We start from the raw sequence: 27,210 nt of genomic DNA, 5'->3' as shown, positions 1-27,210 counted from the left end.
TCAACCTGGTTCATCGTCGTTGGCTACATATGTGGCGGGTGGGGCTTCCCTACCGATTCTTTTCACAGCTACCACCAGCATCTCGTAATAAAAAAAAATTGTTTGTCTTTCGCATGGCTTATAATTTATTAAATGTTACAATTTTTTTTTAATGTGGGAAGGGGAAGGGTAGGTTTATCAGTACTTTTATAAGTAGCCTACTCTTGTTACTAAATTTACAATTTAAAACCGTAGTCCACATTATATCAGGGCCGTCAAGAGAAACTAAGGATTTGGGAGCAAATAATTTAGCCGGACCCCTTACATTACCTAATGGACAAATTTTTCAAACCCCACGATATATATTAAGGACTAAACTTTACCATGACCATAACTATAAATGTGATCTGCATGTATAACATAAACTGTTAAGGTTTCCAATGAATTATATTATCAAAATACTTGTACGTCCTAATCAGAGTAAACATATGAACTAAAAAAAAAAGTACTGGAAACTCAACCGGGATCTCCCAAGTCCCCGGGCCCCGGGAATTGTGCCCTTCCCCTTCCTTGCCCCTCCTCTCGAAGTCCCTGAATTCAGTACTCCACCTAAGAAGTGGCAAAAATTAGGTTTACAGTGGGAAGGACTCATATTCGAATCCAGTACAGTTATTTATTTTATTGGAAAGGAGGGGGGGGGGGGGGGTTCCCATATTTTCTCAAAGTCACTCCAGGCCAATGTTAGGATGGATTCTTACCATCATGGGCGTAGATCCCGGGAATGGGGCAAACCCCCCCCCCCCCTCCCGGAATTAAGATTCTCCTAATTGTGGGGCATCCTTGCGCTTGAGACGGCTTTGATAAACGTTAACGTCAAAACTATGTTTAGTTTTCTGCTTATTGTATGCATATAGGCCAACATGTGGACAGTACACAACATAGGGTAAGGTAAGGTATTATCGTGATATTTTTACAATAATCTTTATTACAAATTTATGAAAAAATACAAGATCCTGCATTACGGATACCAATATATGATCCTTTTTGAACATTCAGCAGACAATAATATATTTTTATTGTGACTGTAATAATAATGGTAAATAATTTAAAACAGAACAACATACACAGGTAATTCCGTGATAGTGTAGTTAATACCGTGGCAGTAGGTAGGTAATATCGTGACAAAAAAAAGTGTTAAAAACTTACACGGTTTCTCAAGATTGACCAGACTAATCGCTTTCACGGACTGATTACTCTTCAGCACAATTATCACACATATATACATCGTCATCAGTTGAACCATTTTGACATTTTATATGGTATGGGGTGACACAAAATGAACACTGAACCCAAGCAGCACCTGATCATTTTTTGACATCTGCAGAATAATTTACATGGCAATTTCCACACACCCAGTCTTCACTATCACTCTCTTTATTTGTTGTTGAGGGCCCAGATACTGGTTCTTCAGGGGATGTATGACATTTTGCTGAAGAATCGCCTTTCCTTTTGCGTGCTGGCCTTGTTCTCTGAGCTTTCGGGGTCTTCAGAAGGCTGTCAACTCTTTCTTCAGCAGAGACCTTTCTTGGAGGCGGAGTGTTTATTTCAGAAGGTATGATAATCTCTTCAGATGAAGTTTCTGGGATCTCTAGTCTTGTGTCTGTTAATTTAAATGGTGCATATGCTTCTTTTGAAACAGCATCATAGTTAAGGGGACATGCTCCAGATTTTTTGAAAGCATTTTTTAAGTTCATGCATGTGAAACTTTTCAAGAAAGCAGGATTAAATATTTCATAAAAGTTATACCTGCTTGGTTTCTCTAATGTATGCATTAAGTTCTTAGTTCCAGTGACTCTTGAGTGATCTATACACTCCGACATACAATGGCTGTAACAAATGAGAAGTGTGCGCAGGAAATGTAAATAAATAGATACTATTGTTTCGAGCCATAAGCAAAACATCTGGAGTGATGTGTGAGCTGTGAGAATCAAGAAGTAAAACCAATGGTATTGCAGCAGGAACACAGTTAATAAAAAATTGTAACCATTCTATAAAAATTTCACTATTGATCCAGCCTTTGGATGCCAATTTAGTTTTAGATTCAGGCAAATAACCTTTAACCAGATCCTCATTCCACCTCACACCTTTGAAGATAACAAAAGGAGGCAGAAAAGAACCATCATCGTAGATATGCACAACCAACCAAGGTGTGAGTCATTGCATGTTCTCCATATGTTCGTTTGTAAACAAAGCGTTTACCAATTTTCGTCACAACTTTGCCAGCTTTGACAACATATTACATGCCTGTTTCATCTACATTCCAAATACGGCTAGCATTGTCTTTGATTCCCAGTTTTGTTAAGAGTTCATATAATTTGCAGAAATAGCCCTTAATTAAAGTAGGATTGGCCATAGATGCTCGGTATGCAGAAACATTTTCTGGTGCTCTGAGTGTCAAATTGTAAGTAGTCTTAAATCGAGACCAACAACATTTGCTAGCGGTTCCTTTGTCTGGATTTAAGTATTTTTCTCTTTCAGTGGCTTTGGCTAAGTCATATGCCAATTTTCTTATTTGCAAAACTGTAAGACCGAATCCTAATTCTTGCATCTCAATTACATAGTGGTAAACACGTTGCTCTACTTCAGCAGTCAGGGCAAAAGGGCGCCCCAGTTTAGGTGCGTGAGAATGTTGCACATCATCATTTTGGGCCAGAAAATCTTTCAGAGTTGACCAAGGGACCCCAAATTCTTTGGAGGCTTTATAAATAAAGTAATATTTTGCTCCCTTACTTTACTTGCAGCAGCAACCAAAGCTTTATATTCTTACTGACGACGACATTTAGTTTTTGCCTTTTCACTTGGTTTCTTACCTTCGATACCAAGCTTTTCCTTTCCCAAATCATTTTTTCTCTTCTTAGTGGGAGCCATACTGAAATAAACCTGAAAAAAATAATATATTAGAATATGTCATTTATGCCGATAATTACATTTTACAAAGCGGTGACTAGAAAATAACTAGTTATTTTTTAAAAAAATGGAATGGTAATATCGTGATAATTTTAAATATTTTTTTAATCGCAAAATTGTATACAGAGTAAACATTACAACTCCACTGCTTCAAAACTGCTAAATTTTTAATTTGAATGCAAAATAATTTACTAAAAAAAGGTTTTTGCTATTTAAATTTAAACGTGTCCTCAAAAACAACAAAAACCTTAAATATTTCTCAAAATTGCTAGTGTTATCTCATACAAGCTTTAAACTGAACAAATGATTTGAAACATGTAAAATTATCTACAACTTTCAGTTATTAAATCTATTATAATAACATCTTAACAAAATACTTAAATTTCCATAAATTCATTAAGATATAGCTGTCGTGCAAGCTGTAGAATCACCTCAAAAAAAGACTCTTGATCACAAACTGTTCTTCCAGCATTTTCCCAGCGCTCCTTTGTTGCAGATTATAGTTCCGTTGTGAAGACGGCTTCTTGTGCTATCTATCGGCTACAAACACAACTACGTTTAGTCGGCAGGCAGAGACTCGGCTCACTGAATATTTATCACGATAATAACTATATCACGATATTACATTACCTTACCCTACAAGCACCTTATCCAGAGATGACTTGTGTCGGTTCACTCCACGCGCAAAACTCTCAGGCCGCACCCTCCCTCCCCTCTTCGCTTGCAAATTTCCGCCCCTCCCTCCTAGCGAATCCTACAGATTTGTCCCCAGCCTACCATGATAGCATATTCTTTCCGCGATTTCCGTTCACCATGTTTGCAGTGTGCTCTTCTCGAAAGAATTCGCTGATGAGATGCAAAGCCAAAAGGTCATTAAAGTCCGTACAACAAGATCGTTAAACATGGCCGGCGAGTGGTCGAGGCAGCACTGCAGAACGCGCCCACTGAGAGAACCGGGCGTGACGTAACTGAGACAGTGGTGGGTTGGGGTGGTTCCGACCTGGCCTTCAATGTATATATACCTGTTCCCGCGCGGCATGTGTAGTTAGGTGGCCGTCGAAACACCGCCAACATGTTCGGCCGCAGCTGCGTGCAGAAGGCCGTCGTCGGCAGCGGCAGACAGGATTGCCCTCGGTAATCCTCCTCGCTTCTCCCTGCGAGGCGCTCCCGGGTTCGATCCCCGGCTCGTGCTTCGCGGGCTTTTTTTCTTCTTTTGGCGCGCGTTCTTCAAGGCCTGCCGGGTTGGATTCCCGGCGGAGAACCACCAAGGCTCGCTGCCATTGAGCCGGCGGGCTTCCCCTCGACAGTCAATCACGCCGCTGTTCCATCTCACCATTCCATGACCCGCCCGTCTCTGATGACGCAAAACCTTAACGGTGTGCTCAACATATCGGAGTGGGGTCTTTTTACGAAAAGCATTACACGGTAATTTCAGAAAAGAGAAAATGGCCAAAATGCGTGTTTTCGTAGTAATTTTTAGGCATGAAAAACGTCTTTAAAGCACTTACGGGACTTAAATTACACCTTCATCCTAATTTTTTTTCGCCATATAATGTTATGGTTACAGCTCAAATATTATAGTTGCCCAATGTACGATGAGAAGACTGGGCGATAGTCCACAGTCTTGCGCTTGGATGCAATGGCGCGCTAGAAACACCAGCGAACGACGTACTTACACAGATACACCCCTGACTAGGCTAGTGCCGCGAGGCAGTTGGCTTCAACAGCTTCTCTAGGCTCCCGACCGTTGACCAAAACTGTGGCGGGCACCAACCACTCTTTGTTCCTGTAGCGTCGGGTTCATTTATAATTTTTACGTTCAGCAAAATGCAGTCATAAGGAATAAATTTAATGTACTTGAAAACGAAGGCGCATGTTTATATGTATATTAAGCTTAGTGCTATATAAACGTTTATTTTGAATGTTTTTTCCGAACAATTTGATCACAAGGTTGATTTATTTGGAAAAACTTTTGCACAATGTATAAGAGTTTAAATAGAAATGCATTTGCAACTCTGTAGCACGATGCTGGGGTCGTAAGTCCAGCTGAGGTGAATCGGTCGTTAGGAGCGATGTGTTGCGGTGGTTAATCACTGGTCTCTCATTCTGAGAGATCCTGTTTCCAATATTGTCAGGCTAAAGAATTTTCATGAATTGCTTAATTTTTCTTTTTCTTTCTAGTATCTTGTGTATCAAATTTTTGAGATATCTGCAGATTCTATTAAGATCACATTTCTCTCCCACAAACCCACTATCGTTTTCGCGTAGTTTTACCACTGAAACTTAGGGTGCTCCTTTGACCGATGCCAGGTTTTTGATATGTTTAGGCTTATCATACACGTTCTCCGTTTCCACATTGCACCCTTTCGCATACCATTGTGACGTCGGCTTGACTGCTTCGGATTTCAAGGCATGGCCGGTAGCATCTTATGGTCGTGTGTTTCGGGGCAGCCAAAGTTCCTGTTTCGTGCCTCAGTCCCGTATCCTATCAATTAAAGTCTAAATCACCAGTTGTTTCACCACAAATTCCTAAGGTTACAGCTGCACAAGTTGGGTAACATTCGCATTCAAATATTTTCATTTATAAGGTCGTCTTTTGTGTCCTGTTTAGCAACGCATTCAGTGGGCTGTGCTTAGCCAGCTACTACTGTAGAGTATTTCTATGTTGGCTTTTGTAGCTTTGTAAATATCTGGAATGTCTATCAACACATTGAATGGCATGGCACCGCAAGCACCGTGACTTAATTCGCACTAAGTGGTTCTTGGTAGAAGCTGCCGCGAATTGCCGCAAATAGTCTTTTCAGGAAGCATGTAACAGACGATGGTCAAGATCATCTCCATTCGGAACTGAGCGATCTCTTCTTGTATACACTTGAAAAACTGTTCTTAGGCCAGTACATTTTTTTTTCTTCGTAAATGTAATATTTCTTCAATATCTCAAGGAATACTGAAAATTACTGATAAAGTTCCCGCTACAACTTTTATATTTTAAAACACACAATTATTGTATGTATAATAATTTATATTGGCCTTGATTAGCATTTTAGTAATAATGCAATAATAATTAAAACAACTAAAAATAAAACTACATTACATAGTTCAGGTGACTAGAGGTAATGACATGTACCGTTTCTTGAACGTTTGCTTTATCGTTGAAATAAGACTGTCCTGTGAGCCAGGGCCACACACAGTGGCGTAGCCAGGATTTGTGTATGGGGGGTGTTAAGAAGCATGCCCCCCCCCCCCCTCCCGTATCAAAGCGGGGGGTCCGGGGGGGTCTTCCCCCAGGAAAATTTGGATTTTAAGGTGTAAAATAGTGCTGTTTTAGCAGTTTTCGGTACTTAAATTTAAATATTGTAATGGTAAAAATTTTAATTAATTTTAATATGAAATTTGTTTGAGTGATGAATAAGAAATTAATCAAAGATTCGGTGCTAAGGGGGGGGGGGGTTGAACCCCTAAACCCTCCCCCCCTGGCTACGCCCCTGGCCACACGCACACGCACACGCGCACGCACACGCACACGCACACGCACACGCACACGCACACGCACACGCACACGCACACGCACACGCACACGCACACGCACACGCGCGCGCGCCTCGCAGCAGAAACAGGAAAACGCTGTTGAGCTCGCGCGAGCGCTGGCTACAATTGGTGACGCGTGTGGCAGTGCTGAAGCTCTCTTCTCCGTCAGTGGCTGGTTCTTTAGGAGCAGTAATTAACTCGTGGCAGGATGCGTGGCTAACCTGTTACGATATCAAGCAAGTAGGAGAAAGGAGGCAATGCAAGTTCTCAAACACAGTCTGTAACTTGCCCTGAAATTCCATCGTGGCAGGGAGGCTCTAGGAAGCAGTTGGTAAACCAATATTTTCTAATGATTAAGAATGCTAAATCAATGAGACCAAAGTCGACGAAAGGGAGGAAAATATTGCTATACCTTACTGTAACTTGATTTTTTTTTGTAGAAGTGTCTATGTATTTTGAAGAGTATCTGTGTTTGTTTCTGAGTAAGAACGGAATTGCTAATTAGTTAAATTTCTCACAAAGGTGCTGTGTAACTTTAATTTCGCAGTTTAACTTGAATTTCAATATCAATCGAGCTTGAGTCGCTAAGAAAGGGTTTTAATAAAACGCGTATCAGTGAGAGAGTTGGCTCAAAGATTTTGTGAATATGGTTTATCATCTTTGCATAGTTTATTTTGATAATAGCTGATATAAAAAGGATATAGCCATGAAGACTGTGTTGAGCAAACAACAATGAAATTGTGAAGCAAAAGCCCCAAGAGGCTATAAAAGTGGTTTCACAAGCGGGGTTGCCTCGGCTTATGTTTTACAAAATCCCACATGTGTGCAAGGAAAACTGAACATTTGGTGAATATTGAAGGTTGGATTTAAATGTTTTACATAACGTTGTCTGCGGACCTGTTGGCTGTGTGGTTAGAATAATCTTAGCCGCGTCGGGAATTTTTCACTTGAGATTTCCTCCCTGTATTTCCGTAAGGTGGAAGGCTACGGCGAACCGCTGCAGTATCATCTTGCACTGTACGCCCCATCTCCCCGTAGCGATGACTGGGAACCCAAACAGCCCTCCTGACCCAACGTTAGTAATTTTTGAAGTGAAACTTCTTTGGGCGCGATGAGAAATTCCAAGGCCGAATGTTAATGCAACGTTTTCGTGAAGCATTGTTGTGAAACGTTTCTGCCGCGAAAAGGATAGAGAATAGATACTTGGCCAAAGAGATATAAAGAACTATTCTATGTATGTTTCTGGGCTAATTTTCGTTCTTCCTTTGTGCGATGATTCGTCCCACGCAAAAAGAAAGAAAAAAAAAGAGTTAAATGAACGAAAGAATAAGACAGAGATTGTGCGCATGCGCTTGTTTCAGAAAATAGATATAGGTATCATATACAATCAGCTGTGAGTGCATTGAATTTTATATTTGCCACCAGCGCGCTCGCGTTCCTCCTTGTTCAACCAGCAGTGTAGAGAGCGTTGTTGAGACAGTCCCTGCATTACCCTCATAGATAGCGCTAACTGTTATGAATGTCATTTTTCATTCAGAGATTTGGCGTGTTCCAAACTGAAAAAAAAAAAAAAAAATGTTTGAAGAAACAGTAACACGCACAGTTTTTCTTCATGGTGTTTATATTTCAACAATGAGTAATATTTGTTTAGAATTTTGTCTTCTTGCTCTCTTTCTCTCTGTCTGCCGTTTTATCCCTTACGATATACTTACGAGTCGAGGTTTGAATTGCTAAAGAAGTTTCACTTCTATCACGTGTACTGAGTTACATGCGCTCCTTTCTTAATAATTAAAACCCTCGCGCTGCTTTTTTATATTTAATAATCGTTTCCTGCTATCGATTTTATATTCAGTGTCCGCTCTTAATTGTGCCCTAGGTTATCGTAAAAAACTTTGTCATTTATAAGCAGGGCTGCCGAGAGAAATTAAGGACCCGGGGTAAAATAATTTTGTCAGGCATCTCTCCATATTACTTAATGTACACTTTTTCAAACCTCACAACTAAAAAAAAATATTAATAAATAAGTCAGGAGCAGTTCGGGATAAAATCATAACAAGTGTTTAATATTAATATGTAATTTAATTATCAATTTAAACAATCACACATGCGCCTACACTGACACAATGACGTCACAGGCAAAACAAATACTGCGCGACTAACTCTTAACGGACATGATCTATCCATTGTGCGTTCAACTATTGCTGACGCATTATTAGTCTCGTAGTTATTAGCTATTAAAATCAGACGGTATTTTGTCAGCACTAGTTAGACCTACTATCACTGTGACGAGCGAGTAACGTTTTCACGTAAAAAAAAAAAATCTTCAGACTAAACGTTACCGTGGGTATAATTGAAAACGTGACCTGGAAAAAATCGCATGAACTTTTAAAGTTTCAAAAGAATAATATTAGCAATATAATAGTAATTTTTGTCCTATCGTGATAAACGCAAGCATTAAAAATTATTTCGGGACTCAACCGAGGATATTGCCCTCCCCCCTCTCCCCGTCGGTTCCCCATTTCCTTGGAATTAACCCTCCTCTCCCTCACTGCGGGGAGGGGAGGGTTAAGGGGGCGATTGTGCTTGCAAAACCGTGAATTTGAAACGGGTTTCTTGTCAGAACTATGTCTTATGAAAAACTTTCTGTATACTTTATAAAGTTTTTTGCTTGTTGCATGCATGTTGGCCAAATTATGGACAGTATACAACATACAAGCACCGTATCCAGAGATGTGTCGGTTAACCCCGCGTGAAAAACTCTCGCCTCTCCCCACTCCCCCCCCCCCCCCCCCCCCTTCGCTCTGGGAATACCACAGATTTGCGTCCATGTGTCTCCGTATCTCCTCGACGGCCCTACGGTATTCATATGCATACATTTGTGTGTGTTTCAAGCTCCGAATGTTCGTTGTGATTTTTTTTTTGTTAACTGTAGAAGGTGTTTATCATAAATTACCTTGCGGTACGAGCGTCACGAGAGGCGCGTCAGGCCGACCCTGCCACGTGTGGACGGGTTCTCTGCACCTGTTTAGTGACGCAGCTGGCGCTACATTCCACCCGCAAACTGGCCAGCAGTGACGCGCGCAGAAGCTTCCCGCGGGCAAACTGGCTTCGCGTGTGAGAACCAGCTCCGTCTGGTTTCATGTTTGGCCCTGGCCTTGTTTCAAACATCGCGGGAGTTTCTCACTCTTGATACGGAAGTTTGTGCACCGGCGCGGCGCCTTGCTCGCCTTTATGGGGGTGCCTCCCATTTCAGGTCATGATTTTATGTTTATATTAATCACTGAACAACTTTTAGACTTTTTCAATTGTTTAACTTTCACTTAATGTAAAATATATACAGCACATACTTTTTGCATAATTAGCTTTTAAAGTTACGTTTTTAATGCATTTGGGTTGTACACATAAGGAAAATTCAAGTTATTGCAGAACTGAAACTTTTTAGGTTTAACTGCAATGCCACTGGCTACTTCATGTTAGGGTTTGCATTTCTATCACGAAAACTCATTTCATGTTTCTTGGCTGTCAAAATAGTAACAAATTTGAGAATTTTTAAATGCCAGGTAAATATAATTAATATTTTCTGAAAGAAATTCAAACCATTTCTTGAAGCAGCCAGTCTCATTGCAGTTAAACCTAAAAAGTTTCAGTTCTGCAATAAATAAAAATCTCTTTATTTGTACAACACAAAAACGCTAAAAAAATTACTTTGGCAGCTAATTATGCAAAATGTATGCGCTGTATATATTTTTCATTTCGTGAAAGTTAAACAATTATAAAAATATACAATTTTATCTGTAATTACTGTAAATATAAAATCTTGACCTAAAATGGGAGGCACCCCATTAACGCTCTCGCCTCTCGTTGCGCTGGTAGAGCGACGCGAGCCCAGCCAATCACATTCGACACGCGTGTGACGTCAGTGCGACAGGTTAAAAGGACGTCGGATTTCCCGATTTATATATATATATATATATATATATATATATATATATATATAAAATCGCGTCGTGGGCGCGAATTTACTGAAATGTGCGTCAGAATTTTCATTTAAAATGATGGTTAGACTGGTGCATCGTTAATATATTTATAGTATTTTTTTTGAAGTTATACTTCTTTAGGTGCGCCATGGAAAAAATGTTGACAGTCAATTTTAATGATATGCGCGAACCATGCAACTAAATTTTCACAGTTTGAATAAAAGAACACATACAATTATAAATTATATGTGTGTTTTTAAACTATATTGTGATTGGAATTGAATACTGTTCCATATAATTAAAACTTTTATTCTGAATAATAGTGATAGAAATTGTTATGAATTTTTTCAAGTGTATTTATATAAGTGATGTCTTTTTCCCGTGTATAAAATTTATTTGAATTATCAATTATTACATTATTATTTAATAAATAATTAAAATAATAAATTAGAATAAACATTAAACATGATTATTAATTTTCATTTTTAATTAATTTATCTCGTGTATTTTACTAAATGTAATAATTAATTCTATACAGTGTTTATTTTAATATTGAATACTGAGTATTTATTTAATTTTTAATTTGAATCAATACTTTAACAACCGTATTTATAATATCACTCTAATCCTTTATTATATCTATTAATTGTTTCCAAGATTGAAGTTAGTTTTTTATTACGCCAAGTAAATATAAGTTTCACTTAAAAAGTCCTTAATTTGAATTTAATTCCTTAAGCCCTTAAAATGTATTCTTAAATTTCACATTTCCTATAAAACTCCCTAATAAACTTGTCGCATGAAAATTAAAAAAAAAAATAATAATACATTGTATCTTATGTATAATTAATTAGGTAATTCGTTTTGAACTCTGGCAAAAAAAGCAGTGTTTCGCGCACGCACTTTGTGAGTGTTTCACAATGGTATTTAACATCTTAAATACTCTTTGTGACTGCGTTTATTGTGTTAATAATGAAAGAGATGATATATTTTTTTGGGTAGTAATAACAGTTTTACTGTGGTAAACTATGAGTTAAAATGAATTATATTGATATTCATATATATCTGAAAATTCTTAAACGATTGAAGACTCCTTAAAAACTTCTTAATATTTTTTAACCTGAAAAGTACGATCCATCATTTCTGGGCATCGTGCTCACTAGACGAGCCCGAAACACTTGCTGGTATCGACATAATTGTCCGAATGTACGAAGTCTGCGCCCGAGGTCACTATCAGGCACATCGGATCAAACATGGAATTGCGGGGGTGAAAAAAAAAACCCTTCGAATTTGATAGGAAAAAGATTTTAGCCTACTAGCCAGAGTTGCTTTGCTTCGCACGGCAGTCTGCAGGCAGAAAACACTCGCGGTGCTCATTGTGCACGCCCCTCTTCGTGGGCACGCCATTTGGCACAGACAATGCTACAAATCTTGGACACACAGCAGGTCTGAAAATCTACCTCTACCTAGTAGCGAGATTAAATATGTGAAGTTTTTAAGTCTAATCAAAACGTTTCATCAAAATAGGTCCAGTAGTTTTTTGCGTGATGCTCGAACAATAATAAAACAAATAGCCAGTAATTTCAGAATTAGGCTCCAGATATATCCCACCGGAACCGTCTATTTTTCAGGCGGATAAAAAGTAGCTTATGTCACTCTCCGGTCCGTGACTATCTCTATGCAAAAAAAAATCATGTCGATCCGTTGCTCCGTTGCTGCGTGAAAGGACAAACCAACAATCCCACTTTCGTATTTTTATAGTAACAAGTAGGGAAGTAGGGATTGTAAACAAATTGTTATTTTTTTTCCTAATATTAGGTATTTACAACCAAAACATGTTACAGCACAACGTATACAAATTGACAACTGCTTAAGGAATATTTCTTATTTTTATATTTATTCACACCAAGTTGGGATTTTCAAAACGAAACTACGAAATAGCTAACAGGGTGTTCATAGTCACCAATGTCTCATAAAAGCAAGGAAACTGGAGGAATGACCAAGAAAGTCACGAGAAAGACCCTAAATAAACTGTAGCGGTGCTGGAAGTCATGGATACTAAATTTTCTGTGCCTATTTTTTTTGACAACTTTAATTGTGTTATTTTTATGTCTTGTTAATAGTTGCAAAGTTGGAGACTGTGCTTTTGAATCACATGTAATGTGTTTATGAAATGATTTTAGCTTTATAACTCAAGAAGTAGGTAATGTATGCTCTGCGAATAGTGGAGATATTTCAGATTGTAATTGCTCATGTTCAATTTTTTATATTGTATTTAAAAACTTTTAATGGTCTTGAAAAAGTCTTGAATTAGTTAATCAGGCGGGTAATTATACTAATACATAGGTACGGTTAACAACACAGCACGTGCGTGCTGTGGAACGTTTACGTGCTGTGTTGCTAAACGTAGTTCCGCAGCTAGGAGTGCAGGGCTTGCTCTCATCCACTCTGCTGCATCCGACCCGACCCGACGGCCCGGGCCGCGGTAGCGATGTCCCCCCGGCCGCGGTGTGGGGCTCGGGTTCCGGACAAGCCGCCGTGCGTGTGTCGAAATTAGTCTGTTGCGGTCGGTAACCGAGCCCGGGCCGAGAACAAACCGTAGCGGGCGATGGCCCGTCCACCGACTGGAAACACGACCACCACAAGGGAGCCAAGGACCCGCGAAACCACATCCGCGCTGGCCGCAGAGCGTGGCTCCTTGAGTCGGGGGGGGGGGGGGGGGGGGGGGGGGGGGGAAGACGCCAGACTCGACTATCATAGTGTTACAACACATTTAAAAGTTGGGCGACACATGAACTGAATTATTTGTATTGAAAGATATATACATGTATATCGTCAAATATTAAAAAAAAAAAAACTGGTATTTTTCGCGTACCATACAACTAGCGATGTAGATTTATTTACGACCTAAATTGAATTAAAAAAAAAAAATGGAGTTGTGGGATTAATATGACATGAAGTGTTGTCGGAAAAGGTTTTGGTTTGGTTGCTTTGAAAAAAAATTGGGGGAAAAAAAGGAGGGGGGGGGGGGGGGGGGTTGTATGTCAAGATGAGTTCTTGCCCCGGGTGGAACTAGCCTAGTTACGCTCCTGTGCGCTCGCTGCTCTGCGCACGGAGTGTACACGTAGTCTCCGTGCCGAATACCTGTTTCCACCTGGATGGAGTTCATCTTATTGGTGGGGGCGTGCGTATTTTGCGAAAACAATTTCAAGTCCAGTTGTGCGTTAAAACATGTATGTGTTTCGTGATTGGCTTAGTTTATGTATACAGTGAAGAAACCGAGAGCGCGGGCAGACATTGTTTCATTCTATTGAGTGTTTAGGTCTTTTCATGCTATACTTATTTGTCTTCCGTGGGTGTATAATTAGTAGATGTATCACATATAAAAATGTTATTTTGTTGCGTGGTCCACTATTTAAAAACTGAAAACATTTCGAACAACTTTCAGAGGGTAGCCTACATCTTATTTTTATTCTTCGTTTACATAGTTCATATCTACCTCTGCCGTAACTTCATTTTAGGATGAAAGAAGACAATCTACCATAAATCGAATACATCGGGGAGTGTATGGAGTTACGAGTCTGAAGTTGAAGTTATTGATATGAATCACAATTTGGCTGTAATGGCAAAAATGTTCAATGTCTTCCATCACCTGTAATCATATTTGGCTTGTTATGCCAACTTACACGATAGAAGATATATCCAACTACCACGTAACTTAGACTGGAAACACCCGCATAAAATCGCCGACTACAACACTACCATCTATGAATCTACAAATGAAGTAACGTTATCGGAAGTGCGTGATGGTACAATGTTTTGAAGAAAAATATCGAGTGTCAACGGTTTTTTAAGCTCGAACGGAGGCATTAGATAACTATCAGTCTCGCATAGTATAATAATAATAATAATAATAATAACTAATAATATAAATGAATTCAATACTTTTGTTCTTTGCCAGTATGCTCGATATAATCTCAAAATGCTGAAAAGATTTTCTTTTCGTTAATAAGAATTTATACTTACATTATGGACTATATTATACCTGTTAATTTCATTTTCTTCAGTTACAGAAACGATCAGGTAATAACACATTTCCATAACATCTATATTTAATAATAATGGAACAAACAATAATATAAAAAATGACTGTTTTTACTTCTTTTATTATTTAATTTATTCGTTTTATCGTAACAAACATTTCGGTTCGTTTAGTCGGGGTGTACTTATATGTATTAGTGAGGCGGGATGATAAGCGCGACGCTCGCTGGTATTTCTAGCGTGGTATCGCCTCTAAGCGCAATGCTCTAAACTGATGCGCAGTCTTCTCGTCGTCACAAGACGACTGAGAAATTTGAGCGGTGACCGTAACATTATATGGCCATTGAATATATATAACTTAGAGAAGTAGCGAGGGGATAGGATTTATTATTCCAATTTTCGGATCCAAAACTGTGGTAGTTGTTAGCTCCGCCGCTAGACAGCTCTTCTTTCCACAAGAGGGTGATCGTAGTTACCAGCTTCCACGCTAGAGCGCTGTAGCGTCGCTTTTGTCAAGGTCATGCGCGTAATTCTCTGTCTCACTCTATCGAGAGGCGGTGCCTTTTGTTGAAATCCGAGCGCTCAGATACGGGCGGGCGCAACTGAAATAGAGAAGTACGGCCACCGAAAAAAAAAAGTGCGGTTAAAAGATGCCAACATCAAAATTTAAGTTTTAATTATAAGAAAACTACAGAAATTTCTTAAACGTAATAACGTAAAAAAAAATACTGACATTCGTAGTTCAGAATTTATAAAATGTTGTGTTAACGGAGTGGCGCATTGAGTAAAATGGCAAAACATAATTTGGAATAATTCTTGACGTTGAATGATTTTGGTAGCTATGAAACAACTATGGCTGTGATGACTGTTCAAACGCGTGCACGTGTTGTTATTAGTAACTGAAACTAATGGTATGATGTCATACTTTGTGGCTATGCAGTTTATAATTTTTTTTAACATAAGATGAAGCATTTTTACATAATGTTTTGGTTGTTTCGTAATTCAAAATAAATAATTTTAAACGTTATATGGTGAATATTCCCAGTAACGAATGACCAAAAAAAAAATCAATTTTGCCAACATTGATCTGAAAAGTTAACGATTTACTATGTTAAGTTGCTTATAAATAACGCACATTTCCCGGATCTCCAAAGAAAATAAGAGTATTTGTTATAGCATTGAGTTCCCACTCTTTATATTCCTTGCTTTGAGGTTAGATACACAAGTTATGCTCGTAAAAACGATGCGCAAGTATTTTGAATACAAATATATTTTCTTTTAATAACCGAAAGGTAAATATTATTTCCATGAAATATAATACAATTATTTAAACACAGACAACATATCAGAGCTATTTTTTGTTTATTATTCCATCTGGCGTGATAAATATTATATTTTAAAAACAGTTTGTGGATTTTTATTATAAAATAAATATTTATTTATGACATCAATTTAAGTTGTTCAAAAAATTCACTTTGGTATGAATTCAACCAAATTCATGTTATTCAGGGCAGAAAATTAGAAACTTCCAAAAAAGATTATCTACATTGCTGTTTTGTGTAAATCTGTGAACGGACTTAGTAAGTGATATATTTATAATTCCTCATTTTAGCAACCCATTTTAACACAAGAGAAAAAGGATTTTATACTAAAAATTATTATGTTAAACCATTAATTAGCAGGAAACATTTATGAATAATCTATTTAAATTTGCATTTGAACAGTGAATATTATTTTGCAATAATAAATATATTTTATCATCGTATATTACGGATGAAAAGTTTGTATTTCCATCTAATCAGAAGAATTATGACACAGTTAATTAAATTGCTTTACAAGTTTTTATTCACATGAAAATCATTAAAAATTGGTTGGGAAGTTATATAAATATACAAAAACAAATCATTATACATACAATTTTATTATATTAGTGGATTTAAATTAATGGTGTCCCAGTGACTACTCCGAAGAAAAAAAATCTTGCGAAAGGTTTCCTCGTAATTGAAATTCGTCAAAAAAAAAATCTATCTCTCATTTTTGGTGACATTTCTGACAAGTGGTAGGATGAAATTTGAGACTGGCAAATGAATATTGTGAAGCAATAAACAAAATATCACATTCGTGAACTACAAATATATAGTTGTTTTTATTTTATAGTAAAAGTATATCTAATAACCCGTGGCTTCGCTCACGTAATTTCCGGGTATTGCTGATATTCTACCATTTTAAGAAAAGTATGTAGGTATTAAATTCCAAAGATTTTTGAAGAATTATACACAAAGAACTGTCAAGTATAGAACATATTTAATAAATAAAAATATTTTTACGACTTATTTTTAATTGGTTTAGCGTAAGCCTATTTTAACTTTTATTTAAAATTAAGTACCTACCTTATTTTCTATCTCCCGGTTTAGTGACTTTGAGAATATATTTTTCCTTGATGAAATCTTAACTCTTTTCCATCTGACGAAGAAGCCAATTAAAATATAAACTAAGACTCGCGCACTTATTGTATGTTAAGACTGCCATCGTTTTAAATTACTGTAATTTTTTTAGTTATAGTCATGCTTAGGATAATAACATAATATGCCTTATTACGCATACATTTCAGTATTCATGAAACCAATGCATTTTTATTTGAAATGTAGAGCAGTTAGGCCAGTTACCAAATTTCTTATCTCGCATATTGATTTTTTGGTATGGCTAGTATTACTTAAACTAAATTTTTGAATTTTCACTGATGTACTCTTTTCCCTTTTCTATGTGATTTAAAAAATATAGCAATATACGTAAACCAATTAAACCAAAATCATCCTGAATTTTTATTACCGAAAAAAGTTAAATACAAAAAATTTTAATATGCGTATTTTATTATTGAATTTATATATATCTTGCCAATACTTATTTAGTGCGTTCCATTTTTTTATTTTTTAAAATAATATCTACCCCTTTTACTACTTAATAGATAACGTTGAATAAGAGAAGGTTGTTTAAGGTATGTTGATTTTCCTTGCCAATATCTAAAAGTAAATTTGTACAAATGCGAAATATAGTTAAAAATATTTTGAACGGAACACTGACTATTGGCCCAATACAAAGTTTTAATAGCTAATTTTCACTTCACTCGGGTACAGAATCCCATCATTCAGTGATTTCCGTGGCTAGCTTCTTTTGGGATTTCATCATTCTCAAACGACGGTAAAGGAAGCTCCTCTTCAAGGTCGCCTAACGATGCTGATAAGACCTGCCGGGTAATTTGAATCGTTGGTCTTGGATTTTCGAAGGGTTGGTTGTGGGGGGGGGGGGGGGGGGGATGAAGGATGATGTCACGACTGGGCTGGTTAACCTAGTTCTGCCAAATACCACCAGGGGCGTATACGGCCGATACCCAGCGATGAAAGCGATCGCAGCGGCGGAGCTTGGAACTACAACAATTCTTCTGAGAAACCGGACAGAAAATTTAACCTGGGCTCGCGACTTCTATACATTATATATATTCAATGATATGGCGGAGGAATAAAGATAAAGGTGTAATGCAAGTCCCTTAAGAGATTTCAAGAATCTGTACCGGTTGTTCTTAGCCTAAAAATTACTCCGAAAACGCGCATTTTAGCAATTTTCACACTTATAAAAACACAGTTTAAAAATTTAATCCGAAATCAAAAGTACGTTTCTGTCTTCAGCGAATTTTTTAAACGCTTTTCGTAATCGGATATCTTGAGTAGTTTGAAATCGCGTTGTTTTTCCTGAAGCTCTGCGCACCGTGTGTGTCCGGGTAGGTGGTTTCTATGAATTTCCAAAAGAACCAGCTAGCTATTGCGCTATCTGTCGTGTCGAATTGAAACACAGCTTGGGTACATATCGGGCTGTTTGAGCTGCCGCCCGCTGGATGTATCGTATTCTGCGAGCCAGACCTCGCGCAGGACTGAATCACGGCGATCGCCGCAGCTGATGTAGCGTGAGCGTCGCTGTAGGCGGGAGCAGGTCCGTAATCACTGTGTGAGAGGTATTGTGCGGCGACCTTGCAGCCGCTAGCCGCCAGCGCGCGCACTGTGCCATGCCTCGCCGCGAGGTGTCTACACCACGTATTTCCTTAAATATTTCAGCATTTAATATATATATTTTTTGTTAGAATAACACCAATTTATGGTTTTAAAAGAATTAACAAATGGTAATTTAAAAAAAAAATGAGAACGTGTCTTTCAGTACTCCAAATGATTTGTAAACATCTGACCTCGGTAGCGATTAAATTCGTGTTCTCATGTTGCTTATAATACGAATCTCGGACACGAAATTTAACGTGGAAATATTTACAATAATGCCATTGAATATATATAATGTATAGAAGTCGCGAGCCCAGGTTAAATTTTCTGTCCGGTTTCTAAGAAGAATTGTTGTAGTTCCAAGCTCCGCCGCTGCGATCGCTTTCATCGCTGGGTATCGGCCGTATACGCCCCTGGCGGTATTTGGCAGAACTAGGTTAACCAGCCCAGTCGTGACATCATCCTTCACCCCCCCCCCCCCCCCCTTCGAAAATCCCAGACCAACGATTCAAATTACCCGGCAGGTCTTATCAGCATCGTTAGGCGACCTTGAAGAGGAGCTTCCCTTACCGTCGTTTGAGAATGATGAAATCCCAAAAGAAGCTAGCCACGGAAATCACTGAATGATGGTATTCTTTACCTGAGTGAAGTGAAAATTAGCTATTAAAACTTTGTATTGGGCCAATAGTCAGTGTTCCGTTCAAAATATGGTTTTATTTTAAAAGTAAAATACTTATTTAAACTATATTTCGCGTTTGTACAAATTTACTTTTAGATATTGGCAAGGAAAATCAACATACCTTAAACAACCTTCTCTTATTCAACGTTATCTATTAAGTAGTAAAACAGGGTAGATATTATTTTTAAAAATAAAAAATGGAACCCACTAAATCAGTATTGGCAAGATATATATAAATTCAATATTAAAATACGCATATTAAATTTTTTTGTATTTAACTTTTTTCGGTAATAAAAATTCAGGATGATTTTGGTTTAATTGGTTTACGTATATTGCTATATTTTTTAAATCACATAGAAAAGGGAAAAGAGTACATCAGTGAAAATTCAAAAATTTAGTTTAAGTAATACTAGCCATACCAAAAAATCAATATGCGAGATAAGAAATTTGGTAACTGCTCTACATTTCAAATAAAAATGCATTGGTTTCATGAATACTGAAATGTATGCGTAATAAGGCATATTATGTTATTATCCTAAGCATGACTATAACTAAAAAAATTACAGTAATTTAAAACGATGGCAGTCTTAACATACAATAAGTGCGCGAGTCTTAGTATATTTTTTAATTGGCTTCTTCGTCAGATGGAAAAGAGTTAAGATTTCATCAAGGAAAAATATATTCTCAAAGTCACTAAACCGGGAGATAGAAAATAAGGTAGGTACTTAATTTTAAATAAAAGTTAAAATAGACTTACGCTAAACCAATTAAAAATAAGTCGTAAAAATATTTTTATTTATTAAATATGTTCTATACTTGACAGTTCTTTGTGTATAATTCTTCAAAAATCTTTGGAATTTAATACCTACATACTTTTCTTAAAATGGTAGAATATCAGCAATACCCGGAAATTACGTGAGCAAAGCCACGGGTTATTAGATACACTTTTATTATAAAATAAAAACAATTATACATTTGTAGTTCACGAATGTGATATTTCGTTTATTGCTTCACAACATTCATTTGCCAGTCTCAAATTTGATCGTACCACTTGTCAGAAATGTCACCAAAAATGAGAGATAGATTTTTTTTGACGAATTTCAATTACGAGGAAACCTTTCGCAAGACCTTTTTCTTCGCAGTAGTCACTGGGACACCATTAATTTAAATCCACTAAGATAATAAAATTGTATGTATAATGATTTGTTTTTGTATATTTATATAACTTCCCAACCAATTTTTAATGATTTTCATGTGAATAAAAACTTGTAAAGCAATTTAATTAACTGTGTCATAATTCTTCTGATTAGATGGAAATACAAACTTTTCATCCGTAATATACGATGATAAAATATATTTATTATTGCAAAATAATATTCACTGTTCAAATGCAAATTTAAATAGATTATTCATACATGTTTCCTGCTAATTAATGGTTTAACATAATAATTTTTAGTATAAAATCATTTTTCTCGTGTGTTAAAATGGGTTGCTAAAATGAGGAATTATAAATATATCACTTACTAAGTCCGTGCACAGATTTACACAAAACCGCAATCTTTTTTGGTAGTTTCTAATTTTGTGCCCTGAATAACATGAATTTGGTTGAATTCATACCAAAGTGAATTTTTTGAACAACTTAAATTGATGTCATAAATAAATATTTATTTTATATTAAAAATCCACAAACTGTTTTTAAAATATAATATTTATCACGCCAGATCGAATAATAAACGAAAAATAGCTCTGATATGTTGTCTGTGTTTAAAGAATTGTATTATAGTTCATGGAAATAATATTTACCTTTCGGTTATTAAAAGAAAATATATATGTATTCAAAATACTTGCGCATCGTTTTTACGAGCATAACTTGTGTATCTAACCTCAAAGCAAGGAATATAAAGAGTGGGAACTCAATGCTATAACAAATACTCTTATTTTCTTTGGAGATCCGGGAAATGTGCGTTATTTATAAGCAACTTAACATAGTAAATCGTTAACTTTTCAGATCAATGTTGGCAAAATTGATTTTTTTTTTTGGTCATTCGTTACTGGGAATATTCACCATATAACGTTTAAGATTATTTATTTTGAATTACGAAACAACCAAAAACATTATGTAAAAATACTTCATCTTATGTTAAAAAAATTTTAAACTGCATAGCCACAAAGTATGACATCATATCATTAGTTTCAGTTATTAATAACACGTGCACGCGTTTGAACAGTCATTAGTTGTTTCATAGCTACCAAAATCATTTAACGTTGTCAAGAATTATTCCAAATTATTTTTTGCCATTTTACTCAATGCGCCACTCCGTTAACACAACATTTTATAAATTCTGAACTACGATTGTCAGTATTTTTTTTTTTACGTTATTACGTTTAAGAAATTTCTGTAATCTTATTATTAAAATTAATTTTTGATGTTGGCATCTTTTAACCACACTTTTTTTTTTCGGTGGTCGTACTCCTCCAATTCAGTTGCACCCGCCCGTATCTAAGCGCTCGGATTTCAACAAAAGGCACCGCCTCTCGATAGAGTGAGACAGAGAATTACGCGCACGACCTTGAAAAAAGCGACGCTACAGCGCTCTGGCGTGGAAGCTGGTAACTACGAGTACCCTCTTGTGGAAAGAAGAGCTGTCTAGCGGCGGAGCTAACAACTACCACAGTTTTGGATCCGAAAATTGGAATAATAAATCCTATCCCCTCGCGACTTCTATAAGTTATATATATTCAATGATAATGCCGAGCATGATAACGACATACACGCCAATTGGGGTTCAACTAAATTTCTGGACGCTAATCACACATAGTACTGCATCCGCCCCCGCAGAAGCTACGTATTCTATTTCAAGAGCGAACGTTTAAACTATATATTGAAACGGCTCTGATAAAAGCGAAAAAGACTCAGGAAAAAAAATTCTAAATCCCTGCTTTTGACTTGATTTTCGACAAGGAATCTTATATTTTATCCTTATATCTATGTTTAGTTATGTATCTACCGTTCGCTATTGGAAATTAAATAAACACACACACGCAGATATATATATATAATTATACGTGAAAAAAATTAATCCTTGAAATGGAAACTACTTATTTAATAAGTTGTAAGATGCGTTTGCAAAATCTTTATGTTACGTATTCACCACATTCAGGATGGGGCAAGATTTTAGCTGCATGTTTATATTTATATATGTACCTAAACGTCCCGCGGTTAGCCAAAAGGCGCTAACACTGTGAGAGTTAATGGACACGAGTAAGATGATTAATCCACTGACAATTGTTGCAGGATATTCGTGAACCGCAGCCTGCACCTCGAAAACATCAAGTTCTATGGCTTCGATATGGACTACACGCTGGCGGGTGAGTTAATTATAAGTACTTAGCTGTTTGCAATAAGTACTTTAGGAGCCAACAGCAGCACAATGTGACTGCGAAGCTTGACTAATGTTACCAGTAGCAAACAATTTTATTGCTGTTATGTCACTAGCCTATCGGCGATTTTTTGCAACTACAACATCGTCCATGTTGTAGTCCCTTTCCCGCGTCATAATGATTCAGTCCCAAAATAGAAAATATGACCTATTAATATTCTGACTGATATTTCGACGCCATTAGAGCTAGTGCTTATCATATAGTCTTACCTTGTTTTCAATTAATAATTAATGTCTTGAAAGTTACACAATTTTTATCGAATATTTCCAGTTCACAACTTTTCTTTCTTTAAACACGCAATACATAATGCTGAAGACTGCAGGCTCAGCGGGCTTAACGGACACTGAATTAATTTTATTATATTTTGCGCCCTCCTTACTTATTTTCTGTACGTAATGCATCCTGTAGCCACATATAGCCATGAATTATTCGTGCCGTTATTTGCAGAAAGACTTCAGACGATTGACCTCCACAGTTACATTCAACCTACTTGTAACCACTTAATAAAAATGACTCGGTGTTGAGTTAGTACCGGTCTTTCGTGTTGGGCTGTCGTCATGGACACACGATATCGGCCCCGGGAAATAGATCCACTTATTATTCATTTCAAACACAGTGATGCAATTATACCGCTGTGCAGTCTATAGCGCGTCTAATCCTTTGAAGTCGTTTTTAAATTACTTTTTTCTTTTTTTCCCCTCCAATTCACGGTTTCTGCCATTAGCTCTGTCCTTGTTCGGGTGTGCTCTGTTACCACCAGATAACACACAATACAGGTAGAGCACTAAAGTTTTAGACACTTCTTTGTAATTTAATGTAATTTTTTAAAAATATATCTGAAACATTATATTTGGTAAGGTAAGATTTGAAATGAGAATTTTGGAAATACATTTTACCGGTTGTATTTCATTAAGATTATCATTTGATAATATTCTAATTTAAAAATCTAAAGAGTCGTAATTGGAAGACGCTATCTTGGTTTAAACTATTTTTTAACAGTTTTTTGTATCATTTAATACTAAAATTGTTTGCTCTTTTGAGTATAGCACATAATTTAATTAAATGCCTGGTTATTAAGAGTGACCGACTGCTACAAATAGCTTCTCCTGTGAAATAATAATTGGTATTTAGCATGTTAGCATTGAATAATTATTTTGCCGGAATTACTTCAATTGTAATAATATACTATCATTATACACTAATTTATGGTCTTATAATTAATAAATAGTAAAAATAAAAAAAAACTATGTGAGCTAGTCTTTTAATACTCGCAAGTGATGTGTAACATCTAACCTCGGTAATGAGCAGATTCATGTGTTCTCATGTTGCAAGTAAACTTAAAATACGAAACTCGGACACGAAATTGAACTTAGAAATCTTTAAAATTATGCTGAGCATGATAATTACATATATACAAATTGTGTTTTTAACTAAATTTATGGACGCGAATCACACGTAGTTTCCGCACCCACCGCTAGAATTCGATGTGGAGCAGCTACGTCGATTATAGAATCATTCTATTTCAAGAGCGAAATGTTAAACTATATAATGAAATTGCTCCGAAAAAAAGCAGAAAAGACGTGAAAAAAAATACTTAACTCCAGCGTTGGACCTTATTTACGCCAACAAATTTTTATTAAAAACACAGTCCATCTTATTAAAATTTATTCAATCGTTAATACTTTAAAGTTTCTGCACATGTTAAATGATTATAAATTATAACATAATGTATTAAAGGATAGTAGTACTATGAAAAAGTTTTATTTTTAATGCCTTTGATGATTCATGGACTTTCATTTCCTAATAAACGTGATTGATTATTAATTTTTTTAATTAAAAGTATAAAATAAAGGATATGGGTTTACCTAATATGAAATAATCAATACAATGGACTGAGCTATGTATTTAATAATATAGCATTGAGATAGGCAAATAAAATTTATTCATATATATTTGCGTAAAGTACACATTGTATAATCCAGTATCTATTACTTAATTAAATAAATGAAAAGTTTTTCCGCGACGTGGTTTGACCACGTTTTCAAAAATTCACCCATAGTTTATCAACCACTTTTTTACCTCTGCGCTATTAAGACAATTGGGGCTAGGGAAGGAGACCTATGTATTATCAACAGTGTACTGCCATTTTTCTTACGTATTTTAAAACTTGAGGTTATTTTTACTATGACTATTTTAGTTTACCAAATACATTCCAGGTTAGTTTCAATATAATAAAGTTCCATTTTGCACACCAATACGTTTGTATGTACCCTAATGTTTACGAAAGTGACTATATATGGTATATATGTATGGATTTATGTATCTACTCGTGGGTCCGCCATCTTTGTGTGACATTTCCGTTTATCGATTTGCGTTCCATTTTCACGAAATTATTTCTGCCAATGTCCGTGTATCTAGAGCTAAGATGTTTAAATATCAAAAATACTAAAACTTATTAGACTTAAAGATGGCAAACAAAATGAGGCTTTTAATATTAACAATCCGGATAGTATCTGAGTACTGCAATGCAAGCGCGAGACAGGCTATAACGAGTGCAGTACAGCCGTGCGATCAATACAATAGCGTGTATAACCTTTCTGTATTTAAGCAGTACTGAGTAGGCCCGAAGTTCAACTGAAGTCTTGAATGAGCTTGTGAGTTTGCACGAGATGTACGTGGAGTAGGGAGGGTTATAACGATTTTAAAGACGAAGGAAAAAAAGGAACGAATCATTGTAGTTGGTCTCCGCTCGCCCCATCTGGCGCCGTCAACCTCTCCCACGGTCACCGCTGTTTCAAATGTCGCCACATGTGCTGCCGTCGTTGCGACTGCGTTTTGCTATTTCAGGCCAACGGATTTCGCCAACAACTAGAAACAGTCTTCTTTTATCAATACTAACATTAACTAATTATCCACAATATATTATTTAAATATATAAATGTTACCTTCACTTCACAGCATAACGTGACAAAACACACATTCTTAATCTTTGTTGTCCATTGTTTGCTACTCATTCTAAAACCAGCGATAGTGCAAGTGCAAGAAATTGTTTTGATTCGATCGTCCCCGCTGCAAGAATCATTTAAAGAACTTATTCCTCAACAAAGCCCTGATAATCCTCGAAAGAAAGCTCTAAAGCTCACGACACCAGCTCAAAAACACACAACCATGCTCGACGGTTAGGGACACCTGTATTTCGCTAATACAGTTCGTGTCAAGGTATTTCACAAAAAACTGTAGCTTTTTCTTAAGAGTTATTGGCTGTGGGTGGTGAGAGGTGTTCTCCCGCGCTCGATAGGGCCGTGCTTATGCACACACACAATTCGCCATAACTCTAAGAAAAAGCTACAGTGTTCTCTAAAATACCTGAACACGAAATGTATTCGAGAAATACAGATGCACCTATCTATGGTGCATGCAGTAGTTGGGACTGCTTGTTATCGCGCACGTTGGAAAAAGCTGCGATGACATCTGGTGTTAGGTCAATCCACGGCGACGGGGAATAGAAAGAGACAGGTATACACTGTCCACTTCATGGGCGAATAATGGTTTACCTAGAGCGCCAACAAGCTGCGCGGTAGCACATTGTCGCTCCAAAATTGGACGGCTTATTGCCGATAGGGCTGTCATGGTGAACGCAGCCGTCCTTATCACTCTGTAATCTCTGTTTCAGTGCAGCAATTGTTTAAGTGTTCGTGAATAGCAGGAGCGTACGCAGAATTCCTTTTTTAGGGCTAAAAGGGGAGGTGGAGGATAGAACAACTTCGCCCGACCCGATGTTTGCTTTCAAATTCTTTCCTTTTGTTGGTGGGAATAATATATTTTTTAGGAATTTTTTAGGACTTTTTAGGATTATATATTTTTGTGTTCGCCCCTTTTGAGAAGTACTTTTAAATATGTAATTTTAAGCAACGGGTGTGTGTGTCAAAGCGCTAGTTTTAAGCACACGTGCTATTTATTAACTATGTACTAACTTGGGTGAGCCACGTCCATGGAAATAGTGAGCACGGCGTTTCGGTATATCTTGCTGCACCCATCTTCAAGTGAGATTAAAGGTAAAGCTCCATCAAAGGTAATTGTAACAAGACAAGATGAAAAGTCGGGCTCACTCTAGTTGCGTCACGTTCCATGGTTTACATACGCAGATTTCAGCAGTTGCATTGGCAAATCATAAGTACTGTCGAAGCCATGTGCAGAAGCAAGAACCGGTCACCTATAGGTCTAAACCCCAGAAAATATTGCGGGGACAGTGGAGGCATTACCTCAGTTTTTTTTTCCCTCGGAAGTTTTCCTGAATACACACGACATCGTGAAAATTAATATTTATTGAAAACACAGCAACATTTCAAACGCTGGAAGGAGATATTTATTGCGCTTGTAAATTTTTATGATAGATGAATTAAAACTCGGCTGAACCACGGGAGCTATAGCGCATTTCATCCTTAGATTGCATTGTGCATTTTAATGTACATTTACCCTCTTTCATAATGCACGATTTCTGCTATTAGTGCTGTCCTGTTTTCAGTGTGTTCTGTTGCCTAATATACACCATAGAGCA

General features: G+C 36.9%; 1 protein-coding gene across 3 annotated transcripts in view; it reads left to right on the top strand.

The window, feature by feature from the left end:
- Positions 1 to 27,210, top strand: part of LOC134530580 (cytosolic purine 5'-nucleotidase) — a 150,298-nt gene that overhangs the window by 102,939 nt on the left and 20,149 nt on the right. For all 3 annotated transcript variants that reach the window (XM_063365551.1, XM_063365550.1, XM_063365552.1), the window contains one exon: positions 22,507 to 22,580. In XM_063365551.1, the coding sequence (XP_063221621.1) occupies positions 22,507 to 22,580 (74 nt within the window). The remainder of the gene's footprint in view (positions 1 to 22,506; positions 22,581 to 27,210) is intronic.

Source organism: Bacillus rossius, chromosome 3 (genome assembly GCF_032445375.1).
Source record: "Bacillus rossius redtenbacheri isolate Brsri chromosome 3, Brsri_v3, whole genome shotgun sequence".
Classification (NCBI taxonomy): domain Eukaryota; kingdom Metazoa; phylum Arthropoda; class Insecta; order Phasmatodea; family Bacillidae; genus Bacillus; species Bacillus rossius.
This window is presented reverse-complemented; position numbering and strand designations above follow the sequence as displayed.